This window comes from Acanthisitta chloris, unplaced genomic scaffold (genome assembly GCF_000695815.1).
Source record: "Acanthisitta chloris isolate BGI_N310 unplaced genomic scaffold, ASM69581v1 scaffold33267, whole genome shotgun sequence".
In the NCBI taxonomy this organism is placed as follows: Eukaryota; Metazoa; Chordata; class Aves; order Passeriformes; family Acanthisittidae; genus Acanthisitta; species Acanthisitta chloris.
In genome coordinates this window covers 14,670-31,906 of record NW_008682591.1, presented here as the reverse complement: position 1 = coordinate 31,906, position 17,237 = coordinate 14,670, and the positions used below count along the sequence as shown (strand labels likewise).

The window sequence follows — 17,237 nt, the reverse complement described above, 5'->3', positions numbered from 1 at the left end:
AGCAGGATGCAATTCTCTGAGTTCTCTGTCTTTTGTTGTTCTAAATTCGCTACAATTTTCAGAGTAAAGCTTTTATTCTTCCTAAAACTGAGGATTTAGCTGCTGAACTAAAACAGCTACTTTAGCAAAGGTAAAATGTGTAAGAAATGATTCTCACCGTGCAGTGCTTGGTGGGTTTCTGGTGCCATCTAGTGTGGAGCTGCTGCCCAAAGGTGAGTTGGTGCTTTCAAACCCTAGAAAAAGGATCGAGGAACAAAAGAGGAAATGATTTATTATTTCCAAGAATACACACTTTATAAGTGTCCTTTTCCCTTTGAGTGGTGCTCTTGGGCCTCTACTGAGAAGTTTAATTACCCATCCATAGTCTTGTGCCTGTATCCTCTGTATCTTGTACCACGATACGAAACTTAAATGAAAAGATTTTGTCCAAATTTGATCATTCTGTTAAAGCCTCCATCATTTTTTAAAGATCTTTTGAAAAATTGTATCTGCATAAGTATTCAGCTCTTAAGAGAATTTAGGTGTACAACAGTGAACTTATTTAAGTACAGATTCTCATTTCTTTTTTTCATCAGTACTTTCCCTTTTATGTTGCAGATTTTCTTGTTTATAAACTAGAAGCACAGGAAACACTAAATAAAGGAAGGGTAAGTCATCATTCTTAGTACAAGGTTTTTAATAGCTGATGCTATTTGAGTTGCAGGAGAAAGGAAACGCTTTGCAATTATAACTGCTCAAAGGAAGAGGTCTTGGAAAATACTAATTGAAAGAGCTCTCACTTATCCCAGTTCTACTCTGCATGCATAAGTGCTCTCCAATTCCTAATTATTTGAGCTGTAGTAGGAGATACTAATATCTCTCCAGAAAAATAATTTAGAAAATATCCTTCTGTTTATATTATGGTAATTCAAATGTAATGTTATTATATTTAAGGGGAAGGGGCAATAAGAAGGTGCTAGAAATCTCTTTGTAGCTTAGTCCCTAAGGAGAAGAACAGTGACAGCTTTCTAACACATGGTCTTTGAACTGGAAAGTATAAAAACATCAAGAAACTTTGTTTTATATACCAAGTGCCAGAAGGAAAGCTGTATCTGGCAAAGGACCCAGAGACCTGTAGAGAACTCTTTATAAAGCAAGTAAATTAGGATTTTATGGCTATTTCATGTTGGAACTGGGGAGCAGTTTGTGAGCTGAGGAACCCAAGTTAAAATATGTTGTTGCTGCAGTCAGTGCAAAGTCTATGTGCTTGCTCTGCTCCAAAGCAAGGGGAGAGGTGAATTTATTTCCTGGGGAGTTACATCCCTTGGCTTGTGACTCCTAAATAACTCTGTGTATGGAGGTTAGAGGAGTGTCAGTGTGACTCTGTTTTACAGGAGAGTTTTTGTTTTCCAGCAAGACTCCAACAGCCGATACAGTGCTCTGAGTGTCCAACACCAGATGCTGAAGGTGAGTAACTGGGACAGTAGGACACCTGTGGTTATGTTGGGGGGATATGGCCTGGCTGGTTTCTGGTAGTTCCCTGAGGAGTGTCAGGACACGGGTGGTGCCTTCCTCTTACAACAGTACCCTTAAAAGATGATTTACTGCAGTTTTTCCTAGTCAGGCTTTTCAGTGGGTAGTTTAACTGTATCAAATGCAGTTACTTGTAGGGAACACTGACTTACCAGCCTTCACATAGTTTGGCATGTGAGGGTTCTCTTAGACACATTCAGCAGCTCCCAGTGGGGCAGTGCAAGTGGAGGGTGAAGTGACAGCCCTGGAACAGGAGACTCCTCATCACAGAGATCATTTTGTGTTTGAAAGGAGCTGCAATGTGCATGCTTTGAATAATAACCTTCCTGTTATGAATGCTTCCTATTCATCTGCACTTATTAAACAAATTGCCAAAGACAATATTAGCTAGATATGCAGATACAGAACTGTTCCAGTGTCCCAACTTGGTATTTGCAGAGTCAACATGAAGAACTAAAGAAGCAGCATGCTGACCTTGAGGAAGATCACCGAAAACAAGGAGAAGAGTTTAGCAGGACATTCAGTGATCACAAGGAGAGATACATACAGCTGCAGCAGGAAAAAGAGCAGGAGATCTCTAAGCTGAAGGGTAAATGTAACCTGTGTCTGGCTGCCCATATTTAATTGTGTATTTACCACTGTTGTGTGATGTGAGTGAGGCATTTTCTCTGTTCTCACTCACAGGTCACTATTGCACATCTTATGCCTCCTGCTAAGTTTCATTTTGTTGATGATTTTCTGTGACCTCTTTCTGAAATCCATTCAGATGTGCTTAAAGAAACAGTAAGAAGCACAGCACTTAATAGCCCATCCAGTGTCAGAGGCTGTTTAGCCAGTCTTTCATTTTTAGTTCTAAGACTTGTATAAACCTAGAAAAATAGGTTTGCCTCTTCATTCTCTTTTGTAATTGAAAGGCAATCTAAGAATATTTGCCACTTCTCTCGGAGATTTAATTGTTCCTCTTTGTGAAGAAACCTTATATACATTTTGGACCTCATTTTTCCCTGTATGTATCAGCTCCTTTGAAACACTTTGCTCCTGTGTATTTGGATGCGGAATTAATTTATAACTGGGAATCCAGTTACTTGTTAAAGAGGTTCTTTACAGTTTTCAGGCCTCTTCAATCCTAGTTACCCAGTTCCACAGAACAGAAGGATAGGGCTGTCCCTGTCGGGGCCTTCAGCCACATTGTGCCATGTGTCACTAACACGAAGTTGGTTTCAGAGCTGTCTGCAGTTGTGTCTGCACAGCATTTGCAGGCAGAGGCTGTGTTTATTAGCTCTGCCTTGGCAGCACACCCATGCAGTCACACAGGGAGCTGCTGGGATGAGCTGGATTCCAGCCTGGCAGCCTGGAGTGTGGGAAGAACTTGCCCATGTCTGCTCACAGTACTCCACATCAGCATGGTGTAAAAAGTGGGAAGAGAAGGCTCTCTCCCTGCTCCCAGAAGCTTTTTAAGCATGCTGGCCATCTGGGCACTTCTTCCAAAAGAATAGCATAGTCTTAGGACAGAAAATTATCACTCCCCAGATGTGGCATGGGGAAGAGAGGAGAGTGCCTTCCTCTGCCTTGTAAAGATTCAGATTTCCATGAGGAATTTTGCCATCTGCAGTCCCCAGTGGGATCAGTGATGCAGAATTCCAGATGCAGACTGGGTGCACTAACATAAAATTTAACCAAATGTTACAATTTTCTGCTTGCAAAGGGAAAGCTTTTAATAGGCCTGAGGAGAGATGTAACATACACAAACCATACAGTTCTTCTCATTAATATTTACTCTAGCAGTTGTGTGGGATTTTATGTAGATTGTGTTTCAGGCTTTATTTTGGTGCTTAACCAAGTCGTATAAATTCCTTATGTCATTTGTTTTCAACAGAATCCCTGTATAACTTACGGGAAGAGAACAGACAGCTGAGAAAGGCTCACCAAGACATCCACACCCAGCTGCAAGATGTCAAGGTAGGCTTTGCTCTGAGCAGAACTTTCAAGACCATAAGGGAAAAGACAAATTTTCCCAAGTTTTCACAAGCCACAAGTAGGCTGTGCTGAAAACTTGTTTCTGTTATGTGGCAAAAAGGAGAGGAATATGGCTGAACAGGATTTCATGTCTTGGCCACCTGCAGTTTAGGTAATGCTTATTGAAAATTAAAAAAAGAAGAATTTAGTATAGAAATTAGAATTGAGAATTTGATTTTGCAAGTTAAAAATTGAGTTTTGGCAAAAGTCAATTCTTAATGTTTTCCAGCTCTGTGTTTTTAAACCTTCATCATCTACCCCAACTTTTATTTCAGTTACACAAATCCTGGCCTCCAAATTTCCTTTCCTGGTGTGCTTGCTTCCTCTGCCTGTTTAATATGCATTCCATGTTAAATAAATAAGTGCTGTCATTCCAGCTGGGGATTTTCTTTTCAAAATAAATTACATTATGTTCCTAGTTCAACCCGTTCAGCCTCCCTAATTTGCCTTTAGAATGAACTTTATGTGAAACATGTGATGTTCTTCTTTTTGTGTAGCAACAGCATAAGAACTTACTGTCCCAGCACAACCAGCTTGTGGTGACATTGGAAGACCACAAGAGTGCACTAGCTGCTGCACAGGTCAGAAGGAAAAGCAGCTTCTCCTGGCTCTGACTTCCTCAAACTGTTTCTGCTGGTTGAGCTGACTGCAGTGCTGTGCATGTGGCCTTTCGCATGGGGAGTCACAGCCAGCACTGTGCTGCACTCTGAGGGGGCTGCATGACATGGAGGGTTGCTCTTAGGAAGCTGCAACAAATCACAGGGCTGTCAGAAAACAAAACCAAGCTGTATTACAGGCCCAAGAATGCATGTCTTACTGAGCAGGAGAGTATCTCTGCTTCTATGAGAGCTGTCGCTGCCTTTCTTTCTCTGCCTTCTCTGATGAAACTTCTGTTAGTTGAGCATCCCACCCTCTGATGTTCACACTGATCACTTGTAAAGATCTGGGTGCTGGTATAAAGGCTCTTCTTGTGTATGACTGGAAGGTCTGTAAGGCTTTTGTAGAATCCCAGGCTGGATTGGGTTGAAAGGGACCTTAAACCTCATCCAGTTCCAACCCTGTGCCATGGGCAGGGACACCTTCCACTAGCCCAGGTTGCTCCAAGCCCCATCCAGCCTGGCCTTGAACACTTTAGGGATGGGTCAGCTAAGCTTCTCTGAGCAATACACATCAGTGCAGCAGCACCAGAATATATATGGAGGAATGTAAACTCCAGGTGCAACTCAAATTAGTTTTTTCAAACACAGCAGGATTACCTTTCTTAAATGCCATTTTGAAGTGAACTATCCATGAAGAACAAACTGTTGCAGACTCAGTCAGCTGTGCCAGTACAAGCTGTATAGGCCACGGGGAATCTGAAAGTAAGAGTAATGTTGGAGCAGAGGAAGATTGTTGGTGAAAGATCAGAGGGAAAGGTAATGAGGCAGTGTGAAGTTATTTTTATTCCTGACTGATTTTCTTCATTTAAGTGTTTTCATGGTCCACAAAATCATTAGCAGCATTGAAAGCGCTGGATCTTTCTTTCCTCTCACTTCTGCTTGTTGTGCATGTCAATATGTATAGATATTCAAAAAATAAGGAAAGATCAGGAAAGTCCCTCATAGACTAAACATCTGAAGAATCTTAATCTCCAATACTAAAACATGTTGGCAGCTAATTTTAAGCTCTTCTCCCACTGGCCATGTTAGCTACTTGGTATGTGTTTGCTAACATCTGAAATTCCACAAGGGCAGAGGCAGGGTCTGATTTAAGACTAACCAAATCCAAAGGGAAGCTCCATATACTTCTCCTGGCTTTGATTCAGTTCTTTAATTAGAAAACCTGTGTCACACAAAGCCTTTCTGTCTGCAATCAGGATGTGGCATTTGTCCTGTAGAGAACCTTTCCTTCAAGAGAAGGCTCTTGCACATGCTTTAAGAACAGAAGATGTTTCACACCACTGTGTGGTTTCTCCTGCAAACCAGCTGCAGAAAGTTCCCAAGGGTTTATTCTCCAGCTCCATAAATGATCCCTCTATTTCTTTGTGTATTCTAGACATTGAATACCAGTAGTCAATACTGCACTAACAAATCTGTGACCTGAATCTTTAAAGCATTGTTGCCTTTGTGCTTTTCCAGATTAATCATATTTTAATAAGCACTGTCTTTCTGCCAGGATTAGGAACATTTAAACTATGGTCTTGAATCAGAATGTTCAGTTCAGTAATTCGTGTAGCTGAATGAAGCACTTGATTCCTGAGCTGGATGTGCACTGTATAAGTATCATAGAATCCCACAATAGTTTGGGTTGGAAGGACCTTAAAGCTCATCTCATTCAACCCTCTGCCATGGGCAGGGACACCTTCCACTAGCCCAGGTTGCTCCAAGCTCCATCCAGCCTGGCCTGGAACACTTCCAGGGATGGAGCAGCCACAGCTTCTCTGGGCAACTGTGCCAGGGCCTCAGCATCCTCACAGGCAAGATTTTCTTCCCAATATCCCATCCAACTTTGCCCTCTGGCAGTGTGAAGCCATTCCCCCTTGCCCTGGCACTCCAAGCCCTTGTCCCAAGTCCCTCCCCAGCTCTCTTGTAGCCCATTTAGGTACTGGAAGGGGCTCTAAGGTCTCTCTAGAGCCTTCTGTTCTCCAAAGTGAACACCCTCGGCTCTCTCAGCCTGTCTCCATAGCAGAGGTGTTGCAGCCCTGTGCTCAACTCAGTGGCCTCCTCTGGACCCATTCCAACACATCCCAGTATGTTTGTGTCTCTGCATGGTCAGCGAGTGGGGGAAAAAGAATCAGAGACCTGTGTATTAGTCTTATGTTAAGTAAATACTACTTTTTCCTCTGAGATTTCTTACTGGCCTCTCCAGCAGCTAATCAGGAAGCAAAATTATCCCTCTGGAATGACAAGAGTAATTACTGTGCACTCTGCTTTGCTTTTAGGCCCGTCTGTTTTAACGGCTGCCCTAGGCTTTTGGCGATGCTTCGAGGTGCGTCTGGCTTCGGAGCTGGGATGCCTCGTGTCAGTCTGTAGCACTGTGGATATTGTTTTGTATGAGTATTGTGTATTGTACACCGGTGCATCCTGCCTGGCTGCTGCACTGGTGATTGCTGTGACACTGCATAACACACACAATGACATATGTAGTCACTGAGTGGAAACTAGGCAGTTTTTAACCTGGATTATGAAATACACCTCTGACTTCAAAATGGGAGCAAACACACCCACCACCACCACCCACCACCCACCACCACCCTCCACCAGCAGCAGAGAAACCCCCTTGGGCACCACCTTTTCTATATGCAGCTGGTCAGCTTTTATACATCCTGCCCACCTCAAAAAAGTCTACTTTAATTGACAATCTGTCTTGTACATCTGCTGCAGAGCCAAGGAGAGGTGTACCAACCTGTCTGGATTTGCTTTAATGCTTTTTGAAAGTATCCTGATCTTGTACAAAGTTAAACAGTCAATCACTGAATCAATTAGGTTGGAAAAGACCTCTGAGATCAAGTCCAACCTGTGACCTAACATCACCATGTCAACTAGACCATGGCACTAAGGGCCACATCCAGTCTCTCCTTAAGCACTTCCAGGGATGGTGACTCCACCACCTCCCTGGGTGGTCCATTCCAGTGTCTAATTACCTTTTCTGGGAAGAAATTTCTTCTAATGTCTAACTTAAACCTCCCCTGGTGCACCTTGAGACTATGTCCTCTTGTCCTGTTACCAGTTGCCTGGGAGAAGAGACTGAGCCTCATCTGGCTACAACCTCCTTTCACGTAGTTGTAGAGAGTGATAAGGTCGCAACATTACATTTTACTGTTGTATTTCAGGAAGACTTTAGAAATGTACATTTTCTCTCTACTTCTTTTCTTTTTGTCCCTTCTTTTCTTTCCTTCACCAGCGATGTACTCTGACTTTCTTTGCCTCAGTTCTGTATGTTGGCTATTGTCTTGTGGAGCACCTGTCTAAATGTTGAGGATTTGGCGTTTTCATGATGTGTTCATACTTTAAAACTGCTATTTCTGAAAGAGCTGCACTTCTTACTACCAGTAAAGGAGAAGTTGTGGTGCTCTCGATTTCCCTTACATTAGTCTGCCAGGAAAACTGCATCATCCCCTTTTGACACTTCTGCTTGGCATGAATAAACCAAATCTTTGTCCTGCAGAGATGTTTCTAATACACTTTGTATGCATGTGCACTGTGGCTGAAAAGATCCTGATGAATCAGTGTTATCTAGTGTGTGGTGAAAGAAACACTTCCAAAGCTCCTATCCTTTCTCTTCCCTGGAATATCACATCTTTCTGCCATGTGTCCTGCCAGCAAGTTTACTCCAGGATGAGAACACTTTATCAATAAATTAATTTGGACACACTCTAATTAACGTGTTGACTTCAGTCTCAGGTGGAGGAATACAAACAGCTGAAGGACACACTCAACAAAATGCAAAGCTTCCGACAGCCTGAGAGGTTGGACCAAGCACAGGAGCAGCCTGAGGTGGGAACACCATCTCCCCATAGTGACCTTCCAGTGCACCATGGAGCTGTGGCTGAAGAGCAGCAGGAGGTATGAAGTACTGACTGGCTACAGACATCACAGGAAATTATTCTTGTTCAGCAAAACATGCTGAATATCTATTAGAAGTGTATATTTAATTGTACACATTTTCAGTTCTTAAGTAGTGAGGAACAGTTTGACCTTATTGAGTAGTAGAATGGTGACCTTTTCTCACATGACTGTAAGCCAGTTTTAAGTGTATTTATGGCAACTCTAAAGAAGTTGCTGTAAATCTAAATTTTTTAATAAGTGGCCTCTAAAATTTTAGATATCTCGCATGTGCTCCAGTAAAACTTCAACAAAATTGTGCTTCCATGTGTTTAAGTTTCAGTGGCATGTTAAGGTCAGTGTATTTAAGACTGGCACGCTGTCCAGTGTTCTAGAAGAAAATCCGATGTCTAGAAGTTACAAAATCAATTTTGATTTTGTTTTACAAAAGTTCTTGGCCAGCAGAACCTACAGAAAATAAAAATCATGCAGTCATTTAAGTTGGAAAAGACGTTTAAGATCATCAAGTCCAACAGTTAATGCAGAGCTGCCAAGGCCACTACTCACACGTCTCTAAAATACAAAGTTTCTTTTGTAGACAGATAATTGTAAGAGGTTTTGTTCCACTTCACCTAAAACCCGAAGCTTAACCAACTCTATGATATAACTGTACACCACCTTGTGTAGCTGTGCAGGTAGTGACACTGTTTGGCAGGAGGAGTAGCTCATTCCAGATTGGGCATTTGGCCCTCCTGACAACAGCTTCCCTGCTGCAGGCTGGAATGAAGGATCCATATCTGTCCTTGGCTCTCTTCAAACTATGAAATCCATATCTTGCACACACATAATCCTGTGTACGTTTTGCAGAATGAGAAGCGGAAAGAGAGAGAAGAAATCAATACCCAGGAACAAGAAGACAGAGCTGAGCCTTTCCATCCGCAGGGAAGGGCTGATGAGGGCCATCATGCCAAGGAGCTGAATATTCAGGAGCAGCAAGAGGCTGGAGAGGATGATGAGCAACATGCTGATCAAGTTGAAGAGGAACGCAAAAAGGAACTTGAAGAGGAAGAAATGGAACAGGCAGGTCAGCCTGAGCACTTAGAGGAGGAACAGGATCAAGTCCCAGAAGAGCATGAATGGAAAAAGCAGGAACAGAGAGAAGAAGAAACCAACATGTTGGGTGATCACCCTCAGTCAGAGGTATGGAGCTCTTTCCTAATTGATTAGATTAGCTGTTTTAATGGAGACATCTCTTCTCATTGCTGGCTCTGCATTGCACTCACCTATTTCTAGGTCATTTCTGTGTCATTTATAGAAAGTTTGGGATTCAGAGCACTCACTGGATTTAGGTAAAATTACTGTCATGTTTATAGAAAATTTGGGATTCAAAGCAGTTGGATGCATAGAGTTCAGGCTCAACTTGAGCACACTTGTACTGCAGTGCTGGCCAAATCTTAATGAACATTGATTCCGTTGATAAAAAGCAACAGATGGAAGAAAGAGAGCAGTCTCCTGTCTCCTGCTTTAAATCTGAGGCCAGTGGTATCTGATGGGAAGGACACAGCTGGTGAGAATGAGACTTAACTTCAGCACTGTGATGGAGAGCTGTCCTGCCTTGCTAATTTGATGCATCTCAGCAAATTGCAGTATGTTTCCTTGTCAGAGATACCTGCTGCCTTCTGCAAACACATTGCCATCTAAGTGCTTGCTGTCATTTGACAGGAAATTTTAATTGCCAGATGAACATGACTGAAACAGCCAGGGGAAATCAGTGTGCAGCAGTGGCAAGTTGTGCTCTGTGCAGCTCTAAATAAAACCCACACATCTTGGATTTACATTCTAGATTGGATCTCCAGTGGAAAACATATTTTTCGGGTCTCACCTTAGGCTTTGTGAACACTTTCCTGGCAGATTAATTGTGTAACTCTGGCATGATGAGAAGATGTTGCTGAAGAAATGCAGTGGGCTAGAACAGCAGCAATGGGTTAAGCTGTGAAACTGGAGTTAGTTTAAGTTGTTGTTGACTATAAAAAATGTGTAATGTCTCACTTAAAGCTAAAAGCAGCCACCACTGAGATTACCAGTTAAATAAATGGGAACATTTGCTGTCTTGTCAGCCATCGAAAACTCCTTATACTGATAATGTGTTGGGGGGTTATCTTATTGATGTGTAAGAAAAGCATGGCTATCTCCCCAGCCTGCGTTCTCCTCTTCCTTCCCCCTGTCCTCCACAAACACCCCAACACTTCCAGTCTGTGTTCACAAAAATGATTTAAACTTTAAGCAGAGACAAGAAAACTGAGAATAACTTTGCTGTGATTTTGCATACCGCATGTAGCATCTGCATATTTTTCCCTCTGGACAGGCTTCTGCCTGTTTGTTTCTGATCACTGAAATGCTGATTAATCTGTGACTAACACATTTCTTGGACAGATAACACCAACAAAAGCTGTATCAAGGAGGCAGAAACCAGCTTACGAGCAGCAACTAGAGCAGCAACATCTTGCAGCCCAAAGAGCAGAGGAGGCCAGGCAGCTCCGGCAGCACCAGGAGTCACTGCATCAGCAAAGGCTTCGAGGGCAGCTGCTCCGGCAGCAGCAGCTCCAGGAGAAAGAGCTTCAACTGCAGAAACGGGCAGAGCAAGGGGAAAAACTCTACAAAAACCACCTCAGGTTAAATTCTTCTACATTACTTTGTCATGGTCTGTGCTCTAGGTTTTATGATACCAGCTCTGTTCTGCTCCCTGTCCCTGAGGGCAGTTTCTCATGGGTCCCATTGACTAACCCCTTGAAGAGCTGGAAGTTTGCTTTCCTAAACTGCAGGGCTGTGACTTTACTCTTTGCCTGACCCATAGCCATCAGGACTGTGAACTTCATGGCTGAGACATGGGAGCTGAGACAGAAGAAATTCAAATTAGACATAAAAAAAAATGTTTTCCCTGTTAGGGTTGTCATGCACTGGAATATTGCCCAGGGAGGTGGTGGAGTCACCATCCCTAGAAGTGTTTAAGAGGCACCTGGACCTGGGGCTGGAAGATATGGTTTAGGGGTTACAGTGGAGTGACGGGTTAATGGTTGGACTTGGACTTGGTCTTAAAGGTCACTTCCAACCTTGATGATTCTCTGAGTCTATGTATAGAGAGGTACAAGCAGAGCAATTGTTGTAGTGGACAAGAAAGTCTTTGTTCTATCAAGTGTATTTCAGGATAAATGATTTGAGAAAATCTGGCAGGTGCTGAGAGAGGCAGGTGGAGGGTTTGTTTATTAAAGCAGAAACATGTGTTTTTTTTAAGTGAAATGATGTTTGGCATTTAATTTTCTCAGCCAACAGGCTCATTATGATAACATGGACCAGGATATTGTACAAGGAGAAGAAGAGCAGGGGATTCAGGAAGAGGAAGGAGGTATGAGAAAATTTGTGTCCTTGTGTACTGCCCTGGATGTGACACTTTAATATTCATTTCATATCCAGTTTGGATTCAAGTGAAACATAAACTTGCAATTTAAAACCAGAAGCTCAGATAACCCTGGCTGAACTGACTGAGTGAACCACAGGAATTACTAAATATCATATCTACATTTCTGAAAGGAAAAGTGTCCTTTGGATTAAGTTTCAAGGCTTTGTGGATCTTGGTTACATTCCTGGCTCTACCTATGGGTTTGTTTGATCTCTTCAAATTATATAGAATCACAGAATGGTTTGGGTTGGAAGGGACCTTAAAGATCATCTCGTTCCAACCCCTGACATGGGCAGGGACACCTTCCACTAGCCCAGGTTATTCCAACCTGGCTTAATCTTTTTGTGTCTGTTTCCTATTAGCATTAAACCAATTCTGTGAGCATTATATGTTTAGGTAGAGGCTGCCTACTGCTAAAGGCACATGTGGCAGCTTGGATATAAGAGACTCTTAAAAGGCTAACTAAAAACTGCTGTAATATAATAATAACCTAAAATATTTGTTCAGCTTATGAACGTGACAACCAACACCAGGATGAAGGTGAAGATGATGATCAGAATAATGCAAATGAACAGCAAGAACCAGAACATCAAGCAGAAAATCAGCAGGCTGATGAATCAGTGAGTATGAATTAAGATGCTGTGGATTGTAGCCGTTATTGAAGTGAGAACCCACAAGTCTCGTCTAACATAATTGCGTGTTACTGAAGTGAGATGAAGCAGAGGTCTGCTAGGAAGACAGGTTTGACAGTTTTTTAAACAACATCTAGAATCTATTTAAAGTTGTCCTTACTGATTTGGGAGGAAATCAAAAAAAGCTTCCTTGTTGGAAGCAAGTTGCTTTTTTCTACATTCCTTTGCTCTGTGCTTAGGTGGAATAAAGGATTTGGATTTAGCTGGGACTTGGACAGGCAAATTTGGCTTCAAAAAAATAGTAACAGGAGTGGTCAGTCAAACAGAGTGAAGATATTTTTCATGGTGTCATTAGTTAAGAGGGTGAGAACCAACTCAATAGCCACTGGAACCAGCTGGAGGCAGTACAGAAGTGTGAGGATGTATGTAGGTCAGCACTGAACCCAACCAGAATATCAACAGGACAGATTTGGGTACAGGAGGGTCAGTCCTGTGCCTTCCCCCAGTGCCCATCTTACCTGGTGTTGTGGAACATCAAGTGATCATCTTTACTCCCTTTCCCTCAGCAAATCAAGGTGGATGGTAATTATTTCTAAAAGATCTTTAACTTGTTAGCTATAAAGATATACAACTGCTTTTACTGAATGATAAGTAGAAAGAAAATGCTCTTTTTATGAATGGCAAAGATGAAGAGTGAGTGTTGTTTTGTTTTATAGATGTAGACATGGTCAATAGTGCAGGACAGTCTGGTATTGAGAGATCACATCAGTTCTTTGGAGCCATGAGCATTTAAACCCTTATCTTTGTTCAGTTGGCCTTGTCAGGCACTGTCAATTGTCAGATGGTAAACAGAAGTTGTTCAACAGCCTCTGTGAAACAGGTCATCAGATTCAATCTGGTTCTTAGCAGACAGATACCTGTACTGCAGCTCTGTGTGCTCAGTGCTGAGGTACAGACACTCCTGGGGTTTATCCAGTGGGCCCTGATCCTATAGAGATTCCAGCTGGTTTCAGTGGGGATGGAGTTGGCTCTAAGACAGCTCATACCTAGTGTAGCTTTCAAGGGAAATGGAATTTGAGTGTGAGATAAAAATCCATATTTAAGATTCACTTCTGCAAATTACAGAAGGCAGCCATGGAAGAGGTGAATCCTGCTGATGACCCCAACAATCAGGGAGAAGATGAATTTGAAGAAGCTGAGCAAGAGAGAGAAGAAAACCTACCAGATGAAAATGAAAAGCACAGGGAAACCAGTCAAAAACAAGGACATCCAGGAATGGAAGAGCACTTGGTGGTCAGTAAAGGGAAAGGAGACACCTATAGGGTCTCTTCAGGAAGTCGAATGCTGCAGTTTCAACCATGTTGAAGCTATAAACTCCTCCAGGAAGAGTCTGTATTTTTATGGTCTTTAATTCTGTCTTTAATGGTGCAAATATTCCATTGTCTTCTTGCTTAGTTTGGAAAGTCTTGCTTTATTCTGTGGAGTGACTTTTCTTAAAACCATTCTGCCACTTTTTAATTGAGGGCAGTTCTAAATCATGTAGTCAAGCTCTCACTGCTGCTCATGAATGCTGTTAATTTTACTTTATCTTTACATAAAGTTTCAGTTCCAGAACAAGAAGCTTTAATCTTCAGTCTTCTAGTTAGTAGGCAAGCACATAGAACTGAATTTCTATATGATCTTTATGCAGATGGCAGGAAATCCTGACCAGCAGGAAGATAATGTGGATGAGCAATACCAGGAAGAGGGAGAAGAGGAGGTAAGAACACAGACCTAAGGCATATGTGGGCTCAGGAAGCAGAACACATCTCCATTAACATTCAACCTTGGTATCTTTTAACTGCAGGTTGAGCCCAAATCACTTTGTCTGACTTTAACAAACCTGCAAAGTCTTTGCCATTACTCTGCTGTCCACTTCTGGATACATTCTGGGTTACTCATGCTTATATGCTGCAATCCATCACTCTTCCATGCCACACAGTATTAATTGTGTAATAATTGAAAAGATTAAGCCATTTACAACACAAAGAAAAATTCCTGGAGACCTCAAGGTCACAGAAAACCTCATTAATCTCTAATCACACACTGCTGTTCTGGGCAAACTGCTTCCTTGGCCACTTACTTACTCTGTAGCTCTGACTTTGATTTATTGGTGCTCCTCCTGAGCAATCCAAGTTACACAAGCCCCTGCAATTCATGGAGTCAGTAGGGAAGCTGATAGCACACTGAACTGGAGAAGAAAGGGACAGGAAGGGACTTTTTCCTTCCCATGCTGGCTGTGCTCCTTGTGCAGGTGCTAGTGTGAGCCACCCTACAGTCCCTCAACACATACCTGATCAATTCCTGGTTGCTGCTTCATACATAACGATTTACAGAAAGCCATGGAATCAGCTCCTCATTAATTCCTCATGGGGAACACTTTGTCTAGATTAGCTGGAATGCACTTAGCATTCACCAGTTCAAAATCCTGGTACTTAAATCAAACCAGGACATTAGGAACTGAATAGTTGGCCTTTGGCAACTGCTCTTTGTCTTACAGGAAGCAATTTAATCCATGTCTCATAAAGGATATGCCTAGTCTGTGCTTACTGGAAGTAGTAACGAGTGAGCAGTGATTGAGTGAGCAATCCAGAGAGATGTAAGGTGCTGTAACACAGATTAGTTTCTTCAGTAGGTTGACTCAAGAATTACACATTGCCATATATCCCTCAAAGTGATCCCAGTGTGATGGATGCATCTAACCAAGCTTGCAGGATGCTATTTGGAGCAGATATGCCTAGCAGCATTCCCCAAAAGAAAATCAAGTTTACTTAGAAAAGCATTCCTCTTTCAAATTTGCACCTAACATGGCAAGTGAAACATGGAAGTGACAGAGAGTGCTGACAGAACTGAAAGAAGTGAGAGATCCAAGAGCTGAACATCTGGGAAACAGATTCAGCATGGCCTGCTCTCTCCAAGGATAGAGTTAGAAGATTGTCCTTTGCTCCCAGTCCCCCCTTCTTGCTTTTTTTTTGTGGTTTTCCAGGAGCACTTGGCAGAAGGATCCCTCAGCTGCTGGGAAAACATGGCCAAAGTTAGCATTAAATACCAACATTGCATATCAGAACTGGAATAGTTCTGGGAGTCCACAGTGTGGTAGAAGTGTTGGTAACAACACTCCTACTATGAAGGACAAGGAGAAAATAATATATATGTAAAGTTAAAACATGGAATGGAAACCTAAATGTGTTAGCTGATGGTGAGGGGGGTCTGTGAAATTTGTAGTTGAAAGTTAGGTGCTATCAGATGAAATGTTTCCTCATCCTTGGGTGTTTGTGGGGGGTTTTTAATCCTCCTTTAACCTCTCTGTGCCCTCTCCTCCCTTCTTTTCAGTCTTCACTCTGTAAAAGTATTGCTGTGAAATGAAGAATGCTGTGAAAATGTGCACAGTTATGCCACAGGCCACTTTTAAAAAGGAAATTAAACCTTACAGAACGTCTCTGTGCCTTGTAGGTCCAGGAAGATTTGACTGAAGAGAAGAAACGAGAACTGGAACGCAATGCTGAGGAGCCATATGGTGACAATGAGGAAAATGTAAGTACTGTGCAAGCCCAAAGGCTCAGGGACATGATCAAACCCTGAACACAGCTGTGATCACATCACAGGGACATTACATAATTGTTGTAGTTTGCTTTAGACCATCGACCTTAAAATTTCATGCTGTCCCAACTTTCTTTTGCTCATCCTTCTACCTCCACATCCATTCTCACTGCCTGGAGGCCTTGGAAAATCTTTTCCTGTTTCTGTCCATCAGCTCTCCCAGCTCCAGCTGACAGTCATTTGGCCTCAAATTCATCTCACTGCCCCAAAATAAAATATAAGGAAACTGGCACTGAATCTGTGTGTAATTTTGTTTTGGATTTTCCCCCAATCAGGCAGATGAAAAGCATAACAGAGGGGCAGACCAAGAGCAAGAAATGCAAGAAGAGAACAACCAGAAGGAAGTTCATGAAGAAAATTATGAGGAGGAGGAGGAGGAGGAGGAGGAAGGCAGAGCTGTTGCAGCAAAAACTCGTAGACGAGGGGAGATGTAGTTCCCTTCATTTTTTGTTCAGTACACAAATTCCTGTTCTGTTGTTTGGTTTTTTTTAAAGAACAACTTTTTTTAGGATATTTAATTTCAAAAAAAAAAAAAAGCTTGTGTTTTACACTTTTTACTTTTCTATTAGATGCTCTCATGTTTGTATGAATATGGTATTTTGATACTCTAGATTAGGATTTCTTTTCTATTCAAGCTGTACATAAACAGACATCATCTAGGTTTAAAGTTTTTGTAATTCTGGGCATGTTTTTTAAAGGCCATTTTGGATACACTTTCACCTTGTTCAGGTCTGACAGAGATGTTTGATGCAATTTCAGATACATTCAAACACTGAAGGAATATTCCTAGTGCCTAAATCCAGTTGACTTTGGTCACTCCAGCTCATTGTCTTCCATGCCAGAATTTATTCTAAGGGCTGGTTATTCCTTATGACCTCATGAAGACAAGCACAGGCCGAGCTGTTTGCAGGACTAGGCCTTTTCTAGGTGCAGAACAGTTATAAAATATGCAAGTTTTACAAGCCTTCAGCATGCAGCCAGGTTAACAGCTGTTAATTTTGGCAGCTGTTTATATACAGTTCAATTATGCATTTCTTTTAATGAGCATACCCAGGTACTTCAATTACATGCACTACCCAGTGGCTCATGCAAATGGCTGTGCTGAGATGGGAGCTAGAAACCAATTTAGACTTGAAGCTCCATTATGCCAAATCAAAACACTACAGCTGTCACACCAATCAAGATTTACAGGAGCAACAATTTCGTTGTCCTAGTTAATATATAAACTATTTGACCAGAGAGCTATAATTATGTTGCCTCTGTGCCATGTTTTCTGGAGCCTGCAGAGAGCTGGGACATGGGAATTGAGGTGACATAAGTGGTGCAAGATGTTGAACTAAGGCCTTCACCTTCTTTTACTTATTTATTTTTTAAGTCTATGCTGGAAGGGTTTCTGTGTGCCCTAGTGTGAGAATCAGACTAGAGCCAAACCCCACAGAAGTTGTTTTGCCCAGCAAA

The 17,237-nt window shown here is 42.1% G+C and overlaps 1 protein-coding gene across 1 annotated transcript in view; it reads left to right on the top strand.

Moving 5' to 3' along the window:
- Window positions 1–16,228, top strand: part of GOLIM4 (golgi integral membrane protein 4) — a 29,555-nt gene extending 13,327 nt beyond the window's left edge. Inside the window, exons 3-16 of the mRNA XM_009078588.1 lie at window positions 598–647; window positions 1,393–1,446; window positions 1,951–2,101; window positions 3,389–3,471; window positions 4,026–4,109; window positions 7,905–8,072; window positions 8,919–9,251; window positions 10,485–10,723; window positions 11,375–11,454; window positions 12,016–12,128; window positions 13,266–13,433; window positions 13,831–13,899; window positions 15,633–15,713; window positions 16,055–16,228. Of these exons, the coding sequence (XP_009076836.1) occupies window positions 598–647; window positions 1,393–1,446; window positions 1,951–2,101; window positions 3,389–3,471; window positions 4,026–4,109; window positions 7,905–8,072; window positions 8,919–9,251; window positions 10,485–10,723; window positions 11,375–11,454; window positions 12,016–12,128; window positions 13,266–13,433; window positions 13,831–13,899; window positions 15,633–15,713; window positions 16,055–16,213 (1,832 nt within the window). The 3' untranslated portion in view covers window positions 16,214–16,228. The remainder of the gene's footprint in view (window positions 1–597; window positions 648–1,392; window positions 1,447–1,950; window positions 2,102–3,388; window positions 3,472–4,025; window positions 4,110–7,904; window positions 8,073–8,918; window positions 9,252–10,484; window positions 10,724–11,374; window positions 11,455–12,015; window positions 12,129–13,265; window positions 13,434–13,830; window positions 13,900–15,632; window positions 15,714–16,054) is intronic.
- Window positions 16,229–17,237: the final 1,009 nt, after the last annotated feature.